The 24,532-nt window shown below is 38.2% G+C and overlaps 2 protein-coding genes across 3 annotated transcripts in view; one reads left to right on the forward strand and one right to left on the reverse strand.

The window, feature by feature from the left end:
- The window catches only part of CMC1 (C-X9-C motif containing 1), a 55,111-nt gene extending 47,799 nt beyond the window's left edge, over positions 1–7,312 (forward strand). Inside the window, exon 5 of the transcript XR_015803530.1 lies at positions 6,983–7,312. The gene's annotated coding sequence lies outside the window, so the exon portion shown is untranslated. The remainder of the gene's footprint in view (positions 1–6,982) is intronic.
- Positions 84–23,177, reverse strand: AZI2 (5-azacytidine induced 2). 2 transcript variants are annotated; one of them, XM_014888565.2, is made up of 8 exons: positions 22,925–23,177; positions 14,391–14,620; positions 12,001–12,126; positions 11,578–11,677; positions 9,774–9,922; positions 7,306–7,367; positions 4,547–4,662; positions 84–1,773 (listed from the first exon to the last, which is right to left on the reverse strand). In XM_014888565.2, exons 2-8 carry the CDS (start codon positions 14,613–14,615, stop codon positions 1,385–1,387), a joined length of 1,167 nt encoding a protein of 388 aa, XP_014744051.1. In that variant the 5' UTR covers positions 14,616–14,620; positions 22,925–23,177; the 3' UTR covers positions 84–1,384. The 2 variants fall into 2 exon arrangements, with proteins under 2 accessions (XP_014744051.1, XP_088020525.1); XM_088164399.1 differs by lacking the exon at positions 22,925–23,177 and adding an exon at positions 22,451–22,864.
- Positions 23,178–24,532: the final 1,355 nt, after the last annotated feature.

Consider the following 24,532-nt stretch of genomic DNA (forward strand, 5'->3'; position numbering starts at 1 on the left):
CAGCACATCATTACTATGGCTGTGCTACAGCCAGAGCTTCCCCATGCATTTACAAGCAATCTAAAGATAATTTGCTACTAAACAGCTGTGAAATTAATTTTTATTAATTTGATGGATCTGTGAAGTTGAATACTTCACCCACCCACACATCTGTAAATAGCATATTCAGTATTAAATACCTTCCTGCCCATTACAAGTTATGTATCACGACTCTAAAATACAATGCATTTTTCTTCAACTTTTTGAGCAGTCAAGACATTTCACTTAACCCTGTTGCATTAAGCCAGATATGAAGCAGAGAAGTTTACAAACAAACAAAAAAGGCATAAATTATATTTGTCTAGAAACAGTTCATAGCCTTAAGAGGAAAAAAAGAAGAAAAATAGTGCCTAGACACCCATAATCTATAAAGCAGGTAGTTGGAATTCCAGTAGGTCTGGTTCTCAGTGGCATACTAAAGATACCACAGAAATACTTACTTGTGTATATCAACAGTGCAACAACACCAAGTCTGATTAAATTAAGGCTTTGTTTCTTTAACAAAAGAAAAGTTAGTAGCCTTATTCACAGGAATAAAGAGTCAGAGTTGTGGTGCTGTGCAAAGGAGGCACGATATGGGAAACTGTGAACACGCTGGGTCTGTGGCAGCACTGCTGTGCAGTTACAGGAGCTTCCTTCAGCAGGAACCGAGGGAAACAAGCTGAACCTCCAGGATTCACAGTGTTCAGCAGCATTACTTACAGTCCTTCACAATTCACAATCAAACCCTAAATGGGGCAATCAAAACAGGATAGCCTAGGGGTGGTTTTTCTCTTGCCACTCTCTCATATAAATCAAGGCTAAAAAAAAAAAAAAATCTCACCTTTCTTGGTTAAAAATTACAGAAAAATACATTTACAAACCAGAGGAATCAAAGCTAATTGAAAGGAGGAAGAGAGAATCCAATTCTTCATATGAGGTCTTATTCTGAAAAAGGACAATGTCAAATATAAGCTCAGAGCTGGTACAAGTTCTAACACTGGATACCAAGTATTTTCTTGATAACATACAAATAGCAAACAAATACAGAACTGCATTATTTTGTTTTATTCCACAAACTCACTTTTCAGTGTAACCTTTAGCAAATGTATGTCATTTGCAGTACAAGACTATCTAGGCCCCATGCTAGATTTCTTTGTATTTACATTATACCAGCACAGCTTTAACATCAAGGAACTTGCTCCTGATTTACAGCAGAGGAAGACTAGGCTTTCTGATTTGGAACTAGAATTAAAACTAAAGAAAGAACATTTCAAGCAATTTGTTTTCTCTCCTTAGAAGTTCAAGCATTAAGGTGCCTATTCAGAATCACTCCAAAAATGCCTCAGTCCATTCTAAAAATTGTTTAACTCTTGTGCAAACAGTTTTGATTACACTGATCCAGGTAATCTGCTGGACAGTTTAACAAAGTTGGATTATTTTTCATTTCCCAAAACATATTCTCATTGGGCTTTGGAGGACTTGGAAATACCCAGGAGTTATCTTCTAGAGAGCTCTTTCCATAAGAATTGTGTTCCTGAAATGTTTTGCCATCAGCTGGAATTGGTCCCTCCTCTGTCCAAGCTTGTAGGGTCACCCTTTGTGATGGGACATGGGCATCTCTCAGCAGAGGGGGAGACACAGCGTTGCCGAGGGCTTTATCGTTTTGTGAGAGGTTTTTATAGACTACCCCAGATGTCAAATTCAGCTTTGAAATGTTCAAGTCAACACATTGCACTGGTGCAGTACAGGCAGCTGAAGGAAGAAGATGAAAAAGATTTTTAAATTACATTATTTAATGCATTTTTCATGTACTCCAAATGTACTACAATCTAGCAGGGATGTAAAATACAGTTTCTTCAAGCCACAAGTTTTCTGACCATATTCAGTGAAAAGCTACCATATTCACTTAAAAGTTACAAACAAACTACTCTCACCAGTCTCAAGATGAACCCAAAATCCTGAAATCACAGTGTCTAAAACACAGCCAGCTCCAAGGATATCTCCCAACTCCCATTTCAACACAGATAAACTGATGGACCTTTCTGACCAGACTGAAATGAATGCTGAAAATAGAGACCATTTTCACATGCTTGGAGAAATCAGCCAGATGCAGAACACTGAATGCTGCTTCCTATTGTACTGATTCTTTAAACAAGTTGTATTCTCTTGCAACCCGGAACCCAAATTCTCACTGCCCATGAAGCAGTAAGAGGGAAACACGTGGTGTTCACAGGTTCTCTTGTCTGACTTCCAAAAGTAAAGTGACAGACTGCAACGTTCAGCCATGTGAAATTCCAGAGGAGTTTTAAACTGTTAGGAAGGGGAGGATTTTGAAACAGAACAGCATCTACCTGAAATGGAAGAGCTGTATCTTTAACACACATCTGAACATATGGCCAAATACAAGCAGGTCATTTTCTTTTGAAATGATAATGTACATAAACGTGTAATCAGAGTACATTAATGCTTCCTGCAGTTAAACTGACAACTTATAAACAGTTTTCTAGAGCAGCTGTTAATCTTAAGCATGAATTGCAATTTTTAATTTTAGCTCTTAAGGGAAAGAAAAAGAAGCTGGTATCTTAGTCAAAGAATACAACTTCTGTTTGTCACAATAAATTAAAAGTTGTATAGGTCAGCCCAAACCACTTTCCAATAGCATGGGCATCATGTCTGAAAGACATGCTAAGGCACTGGATTTGGCATCTTTGTGCTGGCAGGTGTAAAACGCAATTTGAGGCCTACAGATCTTTAGAAGTTCAAGAAAAACCTGAATCCACTGAAAATAGATTGAAAATATATATAAAAAAAAACAAACAACCCCCCCCAAAAAACCAAACTAAAAAACCAACCAAAAAAATCAACAAGAAAAAAAATAAACAAATATAAAACCCCACAAACACACACATTTGTTGAAAATATCTCCATAGAGAACAGCTAAATAGAATCCACATGTTAACTGATATTGGTTATGTCCCACAAAAAGTAATGAACCCGTGTTCTGCAGAATTAATGCACTTCTGACAATGGCAGCTGGTTTGTAGATGCTAAAAGTCAGTACTGGAGGCATAGGAAGTGGAAGGCTTCAGTCAGTTGTACCCATATTTTGCATAAGCCAAGATTTGTCTATAAATATAAGCAAAGATATATCTGTATTGCATTCATAAGTGTGGCTGATGACCAAGATTAGACCTGTTCACTCTCACATACTTCTGAAAAATTACTGAAAAAAGTCTACAGATGAAAAGGCAAAAGTCCACTGTTTCCTGATCAATCAAGAATGCCTTCTATGGCTGTGGATGAACAACTGCATAAGAACTGCAGAAAATGAGACTCCTCACCTAGGAGAAGAAAAAAATCAGTAGTTGTGTAGTGGCAAGACACGTAACTCCAAATTAAAAATAAAGGCAAAGACAGTATCTGATCACATCAAATCCCGACTGATGTAAGATTATTTAGACTCATTGAGTTCCAGTTTCTCTGTTGGAAGTTACTTGGAAATCGTGTTTTAGAACTGCAGGAACACAGACTCACCTGGTAACAGTATGGCCAAGTGTACAAAATGGGCTGACAGCTTGTATCAGCCAAGTACCAGAGACACAGTGATCATTAGTCACTGCTGACCATAAAGGCAGGGACTGCTTGGGAAGTGAATCCTGTCATTAACTCACTGAGCTGTTTAGAAACAAAATGTCTTGATCTGGTAATGGACCAGGACATCAGAGTGTCACCAATACATTGTAACCAAGTTCACTGTCTCCCACCAGTATTCTGAGCACAGTAGAGACCACAAGTGAAGTGAGCAGAAAACAAAGGAAATTAACTCTTGACCACAGTTTGTTTAATAGTCTAGCATTTGGCTTGAGAGAAACATATGTATGGAACAGAAGAACTGATGAAGTGCTCACAGAAATTTTAAGGACTTTATGTGAAAATATTTAACCCTTAAAATTATTTAAAGCAGTTTTGCTTTCCCAGTACTCTGACATTCACAAAGTGCCAGCCTGTTTAGCCTTTTGTCAGAAAAGACAACTTTTCTGAATACAACGTAAAGAAATATGGAATGGAACCAGAAGGGAATTTAATTCTTTTGAAGTCTGATTTTTAGAATGTTGCCAATTTAATACTTCATATATTCTGTACTGGGAAAATAAGGCTGCATTTGCAAAAAGATATTTTTCCCTCCTAATATGAAGTAGTTGTGGTAAAAGGTCAAATACGAGTAAACTTAACACCTCAGCCTTGTGCACATAAGCAACACTTGACTGAGAAAAAAGCCACAAGGGGAACAGAATACAGTACTGAAGAAAAAACACATCAGCAACACCTTTATGTGTGAAGTTGACCAGTATGAGACAGAAGCAAAAGCAGAAAATGGGTAAGCTGGAACCATAATACAGTCTAGCTTATCAACTTCAATTGATGAGATTCTGATAAGATATGATAGCGAGTTTATTTTTTAAATGCTACAGCTTGAATCAATGGTTTGTAATTGTAAGGTCTGTTACTGCAAACACTGACTTGCCTTTCTTGGCTCCTGGTGGGCTCCTTTTCAGTTTTCGTAGGATCTCAGCTTGCTTGTCAGTCACTACACGCAAATTAGACATTTCTCTCTTCAGGTCCCAATATATTTGTTGCACACTTTCAAAACAAAAATTTATTGCAAGTTAAATATTGCTCCCTCTAAAGCAGCCTATTAACATGCCTGTCAAGTGTTAACTGTTAATAAATTGTTCTTGCCTGACACACACTGCAAATTTTGTTAGAATACCATAACTGCATAAATGGACTGAACAGTACTGAGAATTACCTTAAATGGATGGACCTTTGTATATTTTATTTGATTCTTACCTATTACAATATACAATGCATTATATATTGACATACTACGTAATAATAACTTCAACTCCCCAACGGAAAGAAATATGAACCATACTCTTCATTTCAATATCTGAAACTAACCATCTTCCAATAAAATTAGTCATCTCGAAGGAATACTTTATTTAAAGTGTCACCAGGTTATAAAAAAGGCAGAGTGTTAACTCTGAATGCCTTTCAAAATGACCACATACATACCCCAGCACATATGATGAGCCTAGTAATATTGATTGATTGTAATTTCAAAATCAAAAAACAGTACTTGGGTCTTACACCATGTACGTTGCTACACTGAATTCAGACTAAATACCCAAGACCCAAACTGAGCATACACACAGAGTCCAAACTAAAACATAAACCATACTCCTTCATATTCAAGGCCTCCAGTTTATCTGTCTTATCAGACAGTGAAAAAATAGCGTTCCTATTCATTCTCTAAGACAGCATAATACAAGAAACATATTTAGCAACAGCAGCACTGTTCCAACACTGATGTTTCAGGTTAATAACTGGTAAGAAAATTAAAAACAGGGGAAAAAAAAGAAAAGTTAGCATTACCATATGGTTCTTGGTAAAGTTTCTAGCAAAGGCTCCTCACTGAATATCACGTTTGTGTTGATTAATAATTAACTCAGTGTTCAAAGACATAAGGATGCAGTTACTTCAACTTAAACATGAAATCAATGAGTTCATGCTTTTTTAATGCTTAACATTCTACCAAAACACATTTATTGAAGATAAATATAATGGATGAGAGTTTCCAGCATTTTTTCTTCCTCACTACATTCACCTAAAAGGCATTTATTTGAAAACAGGTCAATATTTCAAGCTATTGAGATGAGTAAGAATTAATAAGCTTCATAACTGCATGTAACACTATCCTTCAAAAACAGCAATATAGGATCACTCCTGCATAAAATATCAAGCAGGTTTGTGTTCAAAATCACTCTGAGAAGTAGCTACTATGCAAGTCAATGCTATGAGAGCTCCCTTAAAAAAAAAAATATAACTTCTATCCACAGAAATACTTTCCCAGAATACAAATCCACAATCCAGATCCATGAAGCTCTGTTAAAGAAGAGAGGAAGCTGATATTCTAATAAATAATGCATTAAGTGTCAGCAATTCTGACAGATAGAAAGTTAAAATTTTCAGAATTAGATATTTCAAGAAGTTCAGCTAAACATGTGACCTTTCTACTGCAGACTCCTTTTGGCTCTTTCAACTCTTAAGAGATGATAATTTTAAAGCTGAGTGGCAACCATACTTCCTTAATTCTCGTGTTTTGGTCGAAAAAATAAGATCAAAAACTTCAGTTATGTCAAACCAGAACTGTCCAATAATTAACACAGAAGGACAGCTCAGCATCTACCACCAGCCAGAAGGAAAAGTGCTTGGAAGAATTTTTTCAAGTGCATTTAACACTTTAACAAGCATCTTGCAAAGGGCTGCAGGTACCAGACTTCTACTTACCAGACTTCCACTTAAATCACATGCAAGAGATTTTAATTGCTTTTCTAGATACTGACCTAGAATCCCATTGCAAAGCCGAATTTTCAAGGAATTTGTAATTGAAAATCAAGGATTCCCTATCTATACTGCCTTCTAATATGTGATACAAACCTTCATTATGACAGCCTGTTTAAATCTACAGCTAATTAGGTTTGCACACTGTGGATTTAAAGTCAGATTTGCAGGCTACTCACAAATATGAAATAACTACTTTCTAAAAAGTTAACTAAGTGCACATGCCTCCATTTCCTATGAAAAGCAGGATTGCTTACTACAACGAATGTTTCTCATAGGAGGTTTTTCAAGTGTTTTCTCCACAGATTTTTGGATGGGCTTGCATAATTATTACACATTCAGTATTTATATTACAATAAACATGATACTGTTGTGTCTTGTGAGAACATCTTTTATCAGGCATGTGAGCCTTACTGCGAAGTTCCAGGAGGAACCACAGAAATAAGTATCCAGTCAAGGTGAAAGGACAAAGTGTGATTTGTGTGTAGTGTGTTCATCATTATCATCACTGCACCAGAGAATATACGATGGGAAGTGTCTGTATGTTCTCTTTCAGTGGCTGATCTCCCCATCTCTTCAATACCCAAGGAAGCACCAAGGATTGCACTAAAGCCTGGCATTGTAAAGGGCTGCTCTTCCCTCTGGTGGAAAATGATGTAAGTGCACCAAGAGGCATAACTATATAAATGTTCATCATCATCATCCCAACTACAAACGTAATAAAGAACAAAAAAATGTACAATGACCTTGCTAACTAACTATACCTAGACTTTCAATGAAATTATGTAACTTGAAATAACATACCTACAGAGTCTGCAAGAATAATTTACTTGTTCAACTAATTGTCCCTCAGTAAACTGAAAATAAAATATTTCATACCTCTGGATGCCTTGCCTTTGAAGGTGGTCTCCATGTAACTGATTTTTGTCTTGAGTCTGGTCCTGCATAACAGAGTGAAGGGAAGACAGAGAATGAATGAACATAATTTCAGATCTTCTCTCTCAAAAAACAGTAGTGAAACTCCAAGTTCCCTAATACTGAAATTCACAAGTAAAGTAGTCTTTATTTGTGTTAGCTGCAGTGGGTTTCAAAAGGGAAATTCTTCTACTAAGAATTTCCATTAAAAATGCTTAAACTACCTACTTATACAAAGGCATTGCTCAGCCATCTCCATACTTTTTTTTAAAAACAGCTGAACTCTGAGAATTAGAGATCGATTACTTTTTAAAATGAATATCAAAAGTCTTTCTCAATTTTTCCTTTTTAAACAGTCTTTTTTTTATTCTTTCCCCATCACAGTACATAAAGGTCTTTAAATTAAAGCAAACTCTTTCAGTATAGATTTACCTCCACAGGTTACTTTTATGACAGAACATAATTAATTCCTTTAGTCAGAAAGACTACTTTAAAATTGCATTATATAGGCAGTCTCACTGAATTTACCAGGACTGTTTAATAAATTTAACATTTGGCTCACTTTGTTAGCTATGTTTCTATTAGACCCTCATTTGTGATGAACTCCTTCCTTTTCATATCCCTTCTTTCAGTGTTCCCTTCCTAACATTCCCTCTAGCCAAAGCTGTTATGGATTTGATACCTTTATAGTGACTTTAAGGCAGCCTGTACACATTTCAAGCAATTTGTCAGTACAATGTAGACACTGCATCAACTACAATGTAAAACTTGAGTAAGAATATCTAAAAGTACAGAAGAATATGAGTTTCAGAAAAACAGAAAGTACACTTGCCTATGGCAGAAAACATTTGAAAATGTTTTCCTGTTTTCATTTTCATTATTACTTATTTTCATTACATGTTAACTAAACTAACTAATGCAATGAAAATACCAGCTGAGTTGAAATAATACTGATTTGTCATTGCGTATTGATCACACTTGACAGATTTTCCCCGCCTGAACTTTCCCATCTCCCAAAGATTCAAATTCATAGCTTAAAAGAAGTTGCACTGTATTGCCCCACATTTTAAAACGTGCACTTTTTTATTTCCTATATTAAGCAGTTACCAGGATCAAGAAGAAATGATAAACAAAAAAAAAAGAACAAAAAACAAACCATAACAAAACCCCACCAAAACAGAACAAAAATCTGTTCCCTGTATTTGTCCTGTGCAACAAAAGCAGCTGGCATAAATATTTAAACAGTGTCACGTGTAGTGTTCCTTACAACTGCTATTTTAGTCTGTTCTCTCTGACATCATTCACTCTCACAATACAATCTGCAATTATTTATGCAGCTGTTGCTCTGTTCTAGAGTTACCTAAAGACACCAGAACTGCATAAGAGTTCTGCAAGCCTTCAGATTTTACAAGTTATTGAAAGCACCTGAAAGAGCTCCAGGCACAAGTGAAACAGCCAACAGTAAGGGAAGTTAACAGAACACCTCACGTGCTTTATCCCCACCTAGTGGAAAAATGCAGACTCACTCAAATGCTGTGTGATTCACGATTACATAATCATCGTTATTAATGGCCATGAGCAATCTAAACCAGTCTGCCTTCTCAAACAATCACATTTAAATGTCTTGCATTCACTGTGTAACTTCAATGTGACTGCAGAGTCCTAGAGACTAGCACTGTACCCCTCATCAAAGGAAAGATGGAAAGCAGAAAGAATGCACTAGACAGTAACTTACTGCTTTTTGCTACTGTTATCTTAATTTTCTTTTTGAGATCCTAACAATGTCTAGGTTACAAAATGTGTCCCTCAAAACAGGTATTTGCCCCAGAAACGGGGCAGGGTGCCAAAAGAGGTACTTTCCTGGCAGGCGTCGTGCAACTACCCTCAAGAAAAGTGCCAGAACTCCTTAAACAAAGTTCATGACATCTTTTAACATTAGCATCCCGTTTTTGTTTAAAAAGAAATAAAAATAATAGAGACCAGCTTTTGCCCAAACTTTTTTAGTAGCCCAGCTTACACAGAACTTAGTGGCTTCTTATAAAAATCATATAGCTTTATTTTCTGTTGTTATATGGGCAACGACTGGGAAATCTCACTTGTATAGAATCATAGAATATCTCGAGCTAGAAGTGACCCCTAAGGATTAAGTTCAACTCCTTACTCATTGCAGGACTACCTAAAACTTTATAATTAAGAGCATTATCCAGACACTTCTTAAATTTGAACAGGCTTGATGCCATGAACACTTCTCTGAGGAGCCTGTCTCTATTTCCAAGAAAAATGACAGTCTATGAAAATACGTAAGGTAAATTTTACCAAGATATTAATCTCTCTCAATTGTACACTTAATTTTTTTGTTAATCCTTGATTTTGATTTACCATGGGATTTAAAATTAACCATTAATACAAAAAATCCTTCAAAATTAAGGTACCTTCTGCTTGGAATTTTGCAACTCCTTCCTGAGACTGTTGCACTCTTCCTTGAGTTTTTCCAGATCCTGTTCCAGGCTATGCACTTTTAGGTCACTGTTCAGCTTCTCTAATTCCCAGTTAGCCTGAGTACAATTCAGACTTTTTATCACTGTTAAGAAGACAAGCAAGACAATCATTTTCCAATCTCAGTCCAAGGAATGTAACTCAATATGCAAGATGCTCCTCAACCAGCCCATGCCCTACAAAAACATCATATTCTGAAAGAATTGGAGTCTATGGCAACAGGGATATATAACACTGGTAATGTCGTTGGCAGAGGTGGTCTATTTTCTGGGTTAAAGCATGGAGCCCTACTTTCTGGGAATGCACTGAAGATTTGACAAAGAGAAAAAGCAAGTATCAGCATAAAAAGGCAATGAAAATAGAAAAATTAATTAAATCAATTTATGGCAAACACATATCATATATGCCAACTTGCATACTTCTTACATGCTTTGAAACTGAGCCTTTTCAGCCTCAGATTTGTATTGTTGCATCATTTACTATTAAGTTTTCCCCAAGTTTAATATCAAGAAGTTCCAAACAGAACAACAAAAGATACAACCAAAACAAAAGGGGAAAGCATAAAAGTTACACAAATCTTGTTAGACTGAGGCAATTCACATGGTAAGAAGCAACCTAAGCTGATGCTACCATCTGATCAGTATCAGGGCATTAGACAGCAAGAAAAGGAGGAACATGATAGGAAGAAAACCCACAAGTCTTCAACTCCATGGTACATTTATTTCCAGATTTAATAGTTTAAACAACCTTAAGTTACACTGATTCTTTTTGTTTAAACAAGGTACTCAGAGTCCACTTATGAGTAAAACTGAGTTACAAATAAGGATTAAAATCATCACATTTTCAGAGCTCTCCTCACAAACTCCGCAAACTCAGCAATTCTTACCTCCTGAAACTATGAGGTCCTCAACAGTGATACTAGCACTACCTGCAGTTTGCTTGTGCATTACATGCTTAAGGACCTCTTGGAGAGTAATCCAATTCAAGCACAGCCAAACTCTAAAGTGGTGTACTCACCTTTCAAACGGCTGCATTTGTACAGACTCTGAAGTCAGTCCATATCTCTATACAGATGGCATTTTCTTGTAACTAAATTAATCAAAGGTTTTTTTTCTTCTATAGTGTTTTGTTTTACGCATCTATCACATACAGATCACTCTCTACAACTGCAGTAAGAGAAGCTGGATTTGGACTTTTGGAATTGCCAGGATATGCTGTTAGTTTCTCCTTCCTCTTTTCACCAGGCTCTGTACAACCAACATCCTTCTATCTTTTCTCATTTCCCAGCCATTTAAGTAACAGTTGGTGACTGCAGCTATTGCTATACAACACCCTCTTGTATTTGTCATATCCCAACAGTGAGATAAAGCAATATACTGGACCCTCTGCAGGTGCCAGAGGAAGTGGGATTGACTAAATGATCCTTCTACTTGAACAGGCCTCTGCCCCGCTCTGAGGAAAAGGTGGTGGTGCCAAGGGTTGTATGTGACACAGCCTATAAACTGTCAGGTGGTGCCCATTTCTCAAATTTGTAAATCATCTATGGCAGAACAACACAACAGCCTCAGAATATACATGTGACCATTCACAAGAATGAAGACAAGTTCAAAGTACCTCACTGCTGTTCATGCTTCTCTTACCTTGCCCCTATATAAGGTTAAACCTCTTCATGGCCCAACATCACAATATAACCATTACAGCTCCTCAACCTACCTTAAGATGAAGTAACCAAATGCATACCTTGCTGAGTTTCCACTTCAGTTCTTAGTTGTAACAGCTCTACTTCTTTAGATTGCAACTGTTCATTCAAGTTTTTCAAGGATTCCGCGCTTTCTTTTGCCTGTTTTCAGAGAGGGAAAAAACCCCAACCCAAAATAATTTGTGAAGCATTTTTCTATCATGTCTGACAATTCAGTATTTTAGAACAAATACAACAACAAAAAATACTGCTTTGATTTTTTTTAGCATTATTCTAGCCCAGTAATAAAACTGAGGTACTTTAAATCGTTATTCCTACAGAAAGTATTGTCATGTACTTTAAAAGCGTGAGAAAACCAACACCAAAGATCTTAAGTATATAAAGCTCATTCTACAGCAAATATGTACTAACTATGCAGTATTGAGATAAAGCATGCACTGAAGTCATTACTTAAAAAGACACACCATTTTTTCCAGCTTGCTTTTCAAATGATCTCGGTCGATGCAGGCCTCCCGATAGGCTTGGTAGGCCTTATTGACTTGTTCCCGCCCAACTGAGCTGCATTCCTCTTCCAGCCGGGAGCCAAGCACCTGAACATTTAACACACAGGACAAGTGAGAAGTTTTCCATGTTATCCTGAGAACTGCAAATTTTCAAGAAGGCAATAATAGTACAGCTTGCAATATTAATCTAACAGCTTTTCCCTTTTTTTCAGTTTAGATAATAAATTAATCAAATACACCGGTATGGGCCTAAGTTTTTTACAGAAGTGCAACAAGGGCTGTCATAATTACTCACACTGACAATCCCTTAATCATATTTTTTCCAGGCTCTGCTGCTTTTTGGGAAAGGAGTTTTAAGCATATAAATACACAACATATATAAAGTTCAAAGCAAACCAAACATAATTTCTTAAAATACCTCATAATGTAAATAAAGATTTTTTTCAGTGTATTTAAGTAAAAAAAGCCAAAGCAGAATTATTTTACAAATAACTATCAACTTTCAAATTAGCACCATCTCACTGATGCTATAGCAAAAGACAAGGAAGGCAGAATAAGCACTATCTGGATTGCTAGAAAAAGGGGAACAGATCTTTGTTTTTAATAAGACAGAAAGAAAAGAAGTCTTAGATCAAATTACAACCATTCATACAAAAAGTTCTTGCTTTAATTAAGTAATGCATTTTCCTTTTAATTCTTTTTGTCCTGAGTGCTTACTTTAAACAAAATGTACCTCTTATAGATATTCACAACAGATTTGCACATATTTTCTTAAAAATTAGGAGTCACACAAAAATAAATTACTAAAATAAAGCATTGGCACTCATGTATCTACCTTAAATATCTCCTCTTTTAAGTGTTTGCTTGAAACCAAGAATTTGCTTTTCTTTCGGTTGTGTATGAATACTTTAAAGTTTTGTCCTTTATATTTTTCCCTCCCTAATAATGCCACTCAAATAGAACACAAACCTTAAAAAGCTTTCTGGAAGTTTCCATGCACATTGAAATTGAAAACTTCAAAGGAGTAACACCCCATATATTTTTTTAAGCATACAAGTATATTAGCTATTGACAAAGACTGAAAGTCACTAATAGTCTTGGCCTTCTCAATACCCCTCCCTCATAAAAATATTTTTATGGCATTCACATACTAAAAACTTTTCTCTACAGAAAACAAAGTATAATCTTCAAGACAATTAAGCTGAACAAGGCCAAACGGAAAGACACAAAGCAAAAGAAACTGTCAAGATCAAATCTTATTTATTGTGATTTTGAGTAATCACATAATAGATGTTACACTCAGCATGGTTCAGAGGATATTAGGTTTGAAGCGCTATTACTCTTCCCAACATCCCCCCAGATCTTATAAAGGAAGCCCTGGGATAGTTTTGCTTTTTGAGAAAAAGTCAATCCTGTCTTCACCAAGAATTTCTGAGTGTTTCAACACTCTGCCAAGTGTGACTCAAGTTCGTCATTCCAATGCCACAAAATAATACACAATTAGAAAGCTTTTAAGAGTCAGTAGCATACAGTTAGGAGTAATTCCTAAAAAATATCTCTGCTCTAACACTAGGATCTATCTTTGCATCTTATATAAGAAGGCACTCTATCAAAGTCACGAAGTTCTGCAGTTCAAAGACATTCGTACTGAACAATGGATATATGTTTAATGACAGCATTCATTACACGGAGAGAAAATCCTGTGTCCTGGTCAATTTTTAGCTTTAATGAACTTCCCTAGTTTATGCCATGAGAAACTGCCTATGAAAGCAATTCCAAGATTCATTTACATTTTAGAATTACTGCATCAAAACCCAGCCAGCCAACACGTATGTTACGCAATGCAACTTTGTATTTCACACTTGAGGCTGTGATTAGCTAGACCTAGCTGGATATTCTTAGCAACCAATTTTTCATTATAATTTTGGTATCCTGAGCCCAAGAGAGTCTTTCCATAGACAGTTCCTGGACTCTCATAATTTACAAGCTTTGCACCTCACTGTTCAACAATACTCTATCACATGTGCCCAAGCTAGTAAATGTCATAAAGAGGCACACAAACTACAGTCACAAATTTTACACAACTTCACATCTGTCTGAATCAAAGCCATTGCCTTTGCATTGCATCATATATGTGCCCAGTGAGAATCAAAAATGTCAGTATGAGACAACTACACTACCAGAGCAACGAACTACATTTTTCTTAAACAAATAAAACAATTTATAAAAGCTTTTTAACGTGGAAATTCTTTCAAGTGTATATTTCAAATCCTTAGGCTTCTTCTCTGCCATCCAGCCAGGAGTAAAAAAGAAACTGCTATCAGAAACTGGTACATCAGCTGTTTTCTTACCTTCTCTTCTAAAATTCTCACTTTTTTTTTTAAGAAGGAGTTCTCCTTCTCTGTCTCCTTCAGTCGTTTCTTGATATCTTCATAAGCAGTGACAAGTGCAAAGTGTGAGGCAACAGACTCATCTCCAGTATATGATGGAACAGGAATATCGCTGTCTCTCTTGTGAGCATTGTCTGCTTTTTCATGGTTCAAAATACAGATGTCATCCTCTACCAACTCCTCCATGACAGCTGTTAAAAAGACAGATATAAGTGCTAAGTTTTCACACAGACAAATTCATCAAGAGTCTGAAAACCTTCCAAAATAATACTTCAGGGTGTTTCTAAGTATGACAAGACTGAATAATCAGGAGGTATCTTAATACTGCAGAAAAATCTTGAAATCCATTTTACATCGAATATCTGCTATATAGAAAAGACGCATTTCACTGTTATTTGATAAAAATATTTTGAGTACTTATCAGAAGTATGAACCCTCAAAATCACTTTAAGTCTTAATAACAGTGTAAAATTTGGCTGGTACTAACTATCTGAACTCCAAAGGAATATTATATCAGAGCTTTTGCAAGCCAGCACTGAGCAGTAAAAGAGAGTATAGTTCCAGCAAATCAACTAACTCCTGTGGTTCCTGAGCACAAATGCCAAGGTTTCTTTATTTTTGAATGCAAATACTTATATTTTTCCCAAACTTTAAAAAGGAATCTTGACGTATAGTTGTATTTGCCCTTAAAGAGACTGCATGAGTAGCTATTCTTTCCTTAGTCACAGTAGAAAACCTCCTTCTGAACAACAATTACAGTAATTTTTGACTGAAAACACGATGAGAATGAAAACATGCACAGTTACCTGACCTGCCTCAAGATGCGTGGAGAAAACTGACAATAATCTGAACGTTAGTAAAGTGTCACTCTAAAATACCACCTGAATGATAAATGCAAAGTAGATGTTATACTGAGTTTTTGTTATAACCCACGTCATTTAGGCACAGCAAAACATTCAATAAGAAAATACCATCACAAAGAAATTCTATATATTTTCTTGAGCGACAGGTCTCAAGGGAAAACACCCAAAAGCATTTTACTTAAGAGCTATGAGTTATCTGAAACAAGTTTTAGGGTTTTATTTAAAAACAAGCCAACCTCCAAAATGCAAAACCAACCAAACAAAAAAAGACACATCTCATTTAGTTATGAACATCAAGATTACTTGTATTCCTATGTAATATTAAGAAATGCTACAAAGTGCCTGATAATATCACCCCCCTTTAAACAAACTAACTAGTGAGGTGACTTCTACGAAAAATAGACTTTTATTTTTTCCCCTTCAACAAATCTTTCGGTTCCTGATGATTAGCTAATGAACCAACAAAAATGCTGGAATTAAAGAACTGAGCATAATGAAGACATCTTTTTGTACTGCAGGAAAAACTTACTTCAACAGAAAACTGACTTGATCAACAGAACTTTGCAGAAAAGGCAGGCATTAGTGCAAAAAAACCTTAGAGCCACAATTGCTGCTTCTACTGTGCATTTGCTATTTGAATTCAAACTAGACTCCCATTTGTTTACAGATGGCAAGAAATAAAGGCTAGAGCTTGTCTATATGGTCAAATTTCTCTCACCATGCTGGAATGCTTTCAGAGTGCAGCATTATGAAGAGCTGTAGTACAGCTACTGCTGAACAATGGTGCTGTTATCACATTTGTCTCAATTTGCTCCAAGCCAGTTAGACAACATGATAAAAAACTGTGACAGCTAATTTCTACTAAATAAGACAGCAGTGGAGCTTTTCAACAGTGAGAAAAAAGAGGAGAACACTACAAAACAAAGCTGAACTCCTTTCAATTGTTATGTTCAGGAAGTAAATAGATGCCTTGACATTGTTTGATGCATTCGGACAAAAAAAAAGTAGCCTAAGCATCCCTTGCTTGTTCTGCCTTGAATATTCAGTGATTTCTGTGATATTTAAGCAAAAAGAACACTGCAAAAAAGGTTTGCTTTCTTTTCACTGTAAGAACAGTATCACTACATGCACAAGGTGACCTTGACCAAAAGCACCACATCATTCAAACTGCATTAACTGACTGAAGGAATTGCTCATTTTGTCTTCCAAGATGAACATAACATACCAGTTTATCCTCCCCCATTTCACCAAAGGCCCTGCAAGTGCTGTCACCCATCTCATCAAATTCCCAAGAGCTTGCCCTCTCAAAGCAACACATCTCCTTTTCTCTGAACACTTGACTCAAATCTCGTTAAAGAAGTGTCACAGCTTATCATTATCTCTCGAAGAAAGCAGCAGATTTGTGACCTTGTACATAAAATAGATCTTTGTCCCCATATTTTCCTATAGCTCCTAAACTTGAGCATCATATATTCCCTTTCTTGCACACATCAGTTGTACCAGGAGATGGCAATATGGGAAAACAGGACCATATTTATTCTGCGTTTTGTTAACTAAAAGTGCCTTTATGAGCTTCCAAGAGAGAAACACCTTCCAAATAAGACTCAAAATACACAAATACTATTTTATAAATTCAAGTGCACACCTAACCTGCCCCTGCTAGGAAGACCAGTTACTCTAACATTATTTTACTTGAAAGATCTCATTTAGTTTATAGGATTATTCAACTCGGGTTTTCTGCTGCTGCTCCCTAAGCCAGAACTGGAGATTATTTATCATATAATTCCACATAATTCAAAGGGACTTTGTTTGCATGCTTTTCTGAATTTCTACACCCAAGATAACAGTTGCAAAAAATCCTATACACACATTTTTGACTAAGAGTATTGCATACTAAGTGATTACAAGCTGCCATTAAACAGTTCAGTATCAGCAGTACTATAAAATGACACGGTGAAATGCACAGCTTACCCAGCTTTTTTTGCTGTCAGGATAGACAGAAACCCTCAGTATAGAAAAATGAGCTATGTCTGTAAAAAATCCCCGACTACAGCTGTAGTCTTTAATTTCACTCAAGGACAGGAATAAAAATTTAGATTCCCCAGTACTATATTACCTCATTTTAAAAATATGAACTGACAATCAAAGAAGTGTTTTGATTATTGCACAGGTTACAACTCCTCAAATCTGGAAGAAAGAAGCCAGAAGGGCTTTCAGGATGGTTCACCAAGTCCAGCCACAGACTTCTGCCCTGTTTTAATCTCACTGACTTCTCCTAATTCAAAGTCACACTTGTGTGCAGTGCTGAAAATGCCCCAGAGCTGACACTCTGAAACACCTGAGAGAATTTTGACCTCTCTGGAGCTGCAATTCATGAGATCATCTGTCCTACAGTAACCAGTTCAAGTGAAAGACTTCTCACGAAAATATCTGAAGTAATTATACTGACAACTTAATGTCTATGAATACAATTGATGTCCATCTCAGCCTCCTTAAGGCAAACTTCACAATCCCATTTACCATACATGCCATCCCAAGAAAAGTCTCCCTAATACTTTACTCCCTTTACTTCAGCACAGTAGCTAAATATTTTGCCTGCATACAGAACAGCCTACGTAAAAGGACTTTAATCTTAATCTTTAATCCAAAAATAAATACATTAAATCAGTACCAGTACTACTGTTTGTATTAAATAACTAATGTTTAAAAGCCAACAAACAAAAAACCCAACCTGAATACACTGTTGACAGGAAACAGTATTAAGTTCTAGGAGGACTAACTGTGTTCCCTGTTTATAAGCAAATTAGTTTGAAGAGGTGGCACCATTTAAGTTTTCTTTCACATAATGTGAAGAAAAGAAGAATTAACAGGAACCACTTCTGTTGCTCAACATAGGTTATAGAACAGCTTTGATTCAATACAATAAATATCTCAAGCAAAGGAATGTTTTCCCATATCTTACTAATGCTTGGCAGAAACACAGCTTTTCTCTTTAAAGAGCTTTACAAATACTAGTCATTAACACCATGGGAGGTAGTTAAATAAAAAACACATTCCACATACAAGGAACATGGGATGCAGAGGCTCTAATAGCAAACAGACCACTGCACAAACAGAGCTCTGTAGTTTGAAATGCTAATCTTATTCTCGGATCAGAAGGAGAGATAGTAAAAGCAGAATTACATGAAATTTTTCCCAGTATGAAGCAGATTCTAATTTTGGCCTAATGGTTGATTTGAAAGAGAATAAAACAGTTTTCAAAATATTTCCAAATATCAAATGCAAATAATTTCAAGATGGTTGTTTTCCTGTTTGCCTTCCAGACTAGAAGGGTTTGACTTCATAATGGTAGCGTGAACACTTTCCAGCTGTTGATAACAACAGCATAATTTTTGTACTGATTTATCTTGCCTTACAGAGAAGGGTATACATATATGCATGTAAACATAAAAAACCCCTTTAAATTCAAGAAATGCCTTTGAACCAAAGGAATCCTGAGTAAGCATGTTACAACCCTCACTTTAATTTCAGAAAAGCTCTACTGATTTTTTTTTCTTTTTTTTTAAAGACGCTTGAGCACAGCAAGGAATAATACAGAATTCCTGCAGTCAGCGTCAAGAACTCCACACAGTACTTGGAGCATATGACATAAGATTTTAAAACAAGCAAGACTTCCAGTCTCTTTAAGCATCCATCACTTTGCATCTCTGTTTCAGAAATCTTAGGTTCTCTTTGATTCCAGTTGTGAACAGACTGTTCTACAGAGAAAGGCATCACTTTTTACACATACTTGCTCCATTCCTAGAGTAAACAAAATTCTCTCTCTCACACGCATACATATCTCAGTAGCTGCTACTGTGGCTGCTGTTCATCCTTCCATATGGCCAAAGTCCACAGGCCCAACGCCCTCCCAGAGAGTCCCTGAGCACAGGGGCACAGCCCAGCCATCTCAGTGTACTCGGTGCTCCTTCAGAAACACATCAGCAGGTGAGCTACGTCAGACCTCCAGAGCACTTTCGTTTTATTGCCTTCAGGAAATGGAAGCTCACTGTCTCTAAGTTCACACAGCAGATCACTGTAGCTCATCTGTCCTGAACATCTGGGTAAGCTACAAAAGCCAAGCAAAGTCTCCTTAGTTACAACAGCAATTTTTTTCAACCTCAAGGTTTTTACAATAAATAATCTACTCTCACAAGAACCAGAAAAGCAATAAAAAGCCCATTTTATGACAATAGTGCTTGATAAATTTTAGTTTCTCTGAACAGTGTCAGACTCCAGTACCTCCACTGCTAATTTGCAAACCTTATGCATCCTCAGTGTAAGGTATTCAACCTGCCTTTCTGTGGATGCTGTCACAATAATCACTTTCCCTGACAACTACCTGAAAAGGGGGAAAATAAAATCCCAGAAGTAGGAGTCAATAAAATATTATCCTTTCAGCATCATATAATCCTGTTTATTAAACTATTACATTTAATGTTGAAACTAATTAGAAGTCAAAGAAACATAAGTGGGAGCAAGATGGCTTTTGGCTGTTAAACATTTCTAGCACCAAATATTAAGTATCTTAAGAGGTTACTGAAAACCTTCTTTTTCTGTTCATTCATTCCCATTTCAAAAGGTTTGTAAGGAATAACTATTTCCAAAAGTTCAGAGGATTTATGTTGGATTTCTTTTTTTCATATCTTCTTTTGTAAACCAAACAGTAGGTCCTACCTCCCAATCATAAGTTTCCTTCTATTCAATTAAACTGCCAGATTAATTACCATTCAATAAGTTCACAAGTTCAGTGATAAGCCTTATGTAATTGCATTAACTTTTAATTCAACTGGAAATGTGCCTCACCTATTACAGCTACTGGAAGGAAAGTGAGTTTCACCATGGCCCTTGGTCATCCTGCAACTCACTAACACAACATCTGTAGGTTTCCAAGACACAACTGGGCAGGACAGCAGCAAATCTGATCGGGCTCCCTTTTACAGGAGGACCAGATGATCTTCCCAGGTCTTTTTCAACTTGGGCTGTATTCTAAAATTCTGTATTTAGATTTATATGGCAATATTTCACACAAACCTGGTAGTTTGAACCTAAGTTCCACTTAGCAGCTTCTAAGTGGATGACTTCAAATATCCAAGCTATTTATGCTTCACTTACCCTCTCAAACTTAATTTCTTCCCCCCAAAGGTCCTGTCAAATTTCAGTTGCATCTACAATTCCATACACTAAGAACACCACATAAAAACATAGTATAATCATGTAAATTAGTTAATTAATGCAATTACAGTATAAACATTTAGCAAAAACATAAGACTGATTCCAAAGTGAACCATGGATAATGCACACACGTATGGAGTCTCCTTCAGCAGAATTCCCCACCAATGACCCCTACCAAGCTGGTTCCTATCCTGACCCCTTTGTTAATCCTATCATTGCCATCTTAGCAAACTGGATCTCATCATCACTGTTTTATTCAATATGGACTATCAGACTTCCTCGGTTTAGAAAATCTCTGTGAAAGAATGAAAACATATATCAAAAGCTAAGCCCACACTGCATTTTATCCTGTTTCCTTCTACATGTTCTGTTTTTTAGTTCAAATTCTCTTCTAAAGAAGCCAGCTATGGATAACATGTGCAGGGACAGGGGAGTTTCCACTTTCCTAAGTAGGCAACCCACATTTAACATTTTATAGTGAACAATTTCCATTTCAATGCATCTATTGAAATAATATAAACAAATGTTACTGCATTTGCAACTCTATGCAAACTCCATGATTTTCCAATGCTGTGAGATTAAACTGTTCTATTTCTCTGCCCTGAGTACTATAAGTACGTTATATACATTCTATACAGTACAGTTATATATGTATAAATATATATCTTTGACCAATCATTTTCACACTTCTCCCACCTTTTGAGTGTCACATAGTTTTAAGATTGCCTAAATTTCAGTAAGTATTCTACTTTAGTTTTCAGTATATCTTTATTTTCTGTCTCTAATTTATTACCCATTTTTGCCACACAAAGATGTCACTTTACCCTCTTTGCTCTTCTGAAAAACTTTTTACTATTTAATTTTCATTATAAAACATAATCTAGGTATTACTCGGGCAATGATCACCTCACACTTTTCTAAACTGCAAATGCAGCAAGCAAGGTTATGAAAAATTATCAATTTTGGCAAAAAAATACAGGGAATGAGAAGATGGCTAAACCCTTCATATAGTCCAATCTAGAGTTCAGTCAACCAGTATTTTCTGACTTCACTGAGAGTTTAGGTGAAAAAATTCTGCGTAAAATTTGAGGCAATAGTCATCTATTTAAGTTATCTGATAAATATTTCTAACAAAAGTCCAGTTATTAAACGGCAATTATTCAAAGAACAAAAAATAGTCATAAGCTTAGATTTCTTTTGATTTCTACAGTAATTTTAGTAGAATTACTAGAAATAAATTACTAAAATAGATGTGGGAACAGATAACTTGGATTATTAGCAGCAGTAGCACGTGATCATACATCACTATCCAGGAAATGACATGTTCCCCATAGCCCATAACAACACTTCCCAGAAAACTGTCTCAGAAGAGAAACTGACCTTTGGAGTCCAGAGCAGACTTAACTGTCCTGGCAATAATTCTCTCCTAACTCCACTTTTTCCAGAGTCTGCTTCCAGCATACTGATTTTACTGCACACATACAGTGAAAAGCAGTAGGAAAATGAAAGGACTCCCTAAGAAACAAAAAGCTCCTAAAAGCACTCGCTGGAACAGTTGACACTTGCTTATAAGCTGCTACGGGACCAATTTATTTAAGGAGATAAAGGTATTTTCCCTACGAGGTGAAACATCAGGACTTAAAGAGGCAATTTCTTAAAAGCTGAAAGCACCACTAGCATACACAACTATCTCAATGCTTATCTGCACTCCCTTCTTCCAAACTAGCAGGGCCTGCAGCACCTGTATTCCTGTCACTTCCAATAATCCATCATATTTCTGTTTTCACACCCCTTGTCGTACTTTGCCCATTTCCTTTGCCAGACTCCCCCTGTACCAAGGCACAAACTGCAGCTCCAAGCACCCACGCAGTTTTTCAGGTTGATCAAGCTTTGTAACCAGCCCGCCTGCCTGCCCGAGGCCCAACTCCAGCTGGGTAGCGGTACCTGTAAGCCTTGCTCACCGTTCCCCCACGGGATGACCCCTTATTCCGGCCAAGTGCGACTGGGCAGGGACGCGGCACAAGACCGACAGCTCCTTCTGAAACTCAGGAAGTTCCACTTCAACACGAGGAAGAACTTTATGTGAGGGAGGCAGAGCACAGGAACAGGCTGAACAGGGAAGGCGTGGAGCCTCCCTCTCTCGAGTCATTCAAAGCCCACCTGCACGCGTTCCTGTATCACCCGTAACCTGCTCGGGGTCACCCTGCCTTGGCAGGCAGATTGGACTACTTGATCTCCCTTTCAACCCTAACAATTCTGGGCTTCTAAGAGGAAAACTCTATTTTAAGGGGAGAAACGAAAGAACAGCCTCTTTTCCCAGGGAGAGTCGCTCCTCTTCCACGGGGCACGAAGCTCCCGAGCATGCCGGGTAGGTCCCGGCCGGGGCCGCCCCGCGTTCCCCCCCGCGCCGGGACCAACCTGTCCGGGCCCCGCTGGGCCGGGCGGGTCAGCGGCGGGCGCTCAGCTCGGCCGGGAGGCAGCGCCGCCCCTCGCGGTCTCCGCTCGGGCCCCCTCGGGCGCCCATCGCCCCCACCCCGCCGGCCCGGCCGCGGCTTCGGCCTCCGCCACCGCGGGGAGTTCCCGGGGCTGGGCACCGCCCCCGCCGCCTTCGAGGAAGTCAACAAACGCCGCTCCCGATCCCCGCCAACGGGCGCACGCCGCTCCCGGAAGGAGAGAGGCGGTCCCGCCGCCTGATCAGGAAGGGAGGAGGAAGGAGGGAAGACGGACTACAAATCCCGGCATGCAAGCGGGCGGTCACCAGCCCAGCCCAGCCCAGCGCCTCAGGGGGCGCGGCGAGGCCTGGCTCCGCCCGGCCGTCGGTGAGGCTGCCACCGCTCCCCCGAGCTGCCTGGGAGCTGCTCCTGGTCGGAGTTCCCACCTGGAACCAGCTCACGGAATTGTTAGAGGGGACCTCTAGAGATCATCCAAACCGAGCCCCTTGCCCAGGCAGGGTCACCACGAGCAGGTGCTGCATTAACGCGTCCAGGTGGGTTCCTTCAGAGGGGGATTCCGTGACCTCCCTGGTCAGCCTGTTCCAGTGCTCTGCCCCTTCAGAGTAAAGAAGTTGGTCCCCATGTTGAGGTGAAACTTCTTGTGGTTTAGTTTATGGCCCTGTCCTGTCTCTGGCACCACCGGAAAGACTCTGGCACCATCCTCTCGGCACCCACACTTGAGATATTTATATGCGCTAACGAGATGCCCTCTCAGTTGTCTCTTCTCTGGACTAAACAGACCCAGCTCCCACAGTCTCTCCTTAAGAGAGACTCCATATCACCTTTGTGGCCTCCACTGACCCTCTCCAGAAGCTCTTTGTCTTTCTTGTACTAAGGAACCCAGAACTGGGCACAGCACTCCCCTCTTACCTGGCAAAGGTACAGATGTGCTCCCTACCAGTGCCCACTCTTCCAGCACCACTGGGCATCGCCATGAGCAGACAGCCGCTAAAACCCACTTTTCTCCCGTTTCTGAGGTTCCCTGCACTCCCTGCCATCATTCAAAATAAGGCTGTAGCAGAGCAATAAAGATCTGTGACTTTTAGTGGGAGCTGCCAGCATCTTGCTCCAAGTACTCAGCAAGGGAGCCCATCCAATTCACATTCTTCAAACCCTTTCCAGTTTCTTGAGAAGTTACACCTGCACACAGCTGAAGAGCTAGTGAGACATGGTGTAGCATTTTACGTTCATTCTCTTTTTAACTTTTTTTTCTCCCAACAAACTAGAGGCAGAGATGAAAGGCAGTGGATACTCTGTTGCTACAGTAGGGTGAAAGATCATCTCATGTAACCTCATCTGCCAAAGCCACAGCTTTTGTTCCTCCACCAAGGTCGAAACGAAGCAAGAATAAATCTAAATTGCAGATCAGGACCTCTGTTACAGGGAATAAAAACAAGCTGATTCAACAAGTCTAATGTAGATCTACAGGGGAGAGCAGCTGTGCTGTTCAAGACTAATTTAAAACTAACAGGCGTTTCCTTTGCGGCTAAAAATCAAGCGGTTTGCTTTTAAGTTTGCTTTTATGTTGTGAGAG

Source organism: Sturnus vulgaris, chromosome 1 (assembly GCF_052056855.1).
Source record: "Sturnus vulgaris isolate bStuVul1 chromosome 1, bStuVul1.hap1, whole genome shotgun sequence".
NCBI lineage: Eukaryota > Metazoa > Chordata > Aves > Passeriformes > Sturnidae > Sturnus > Sturnus vulgaris.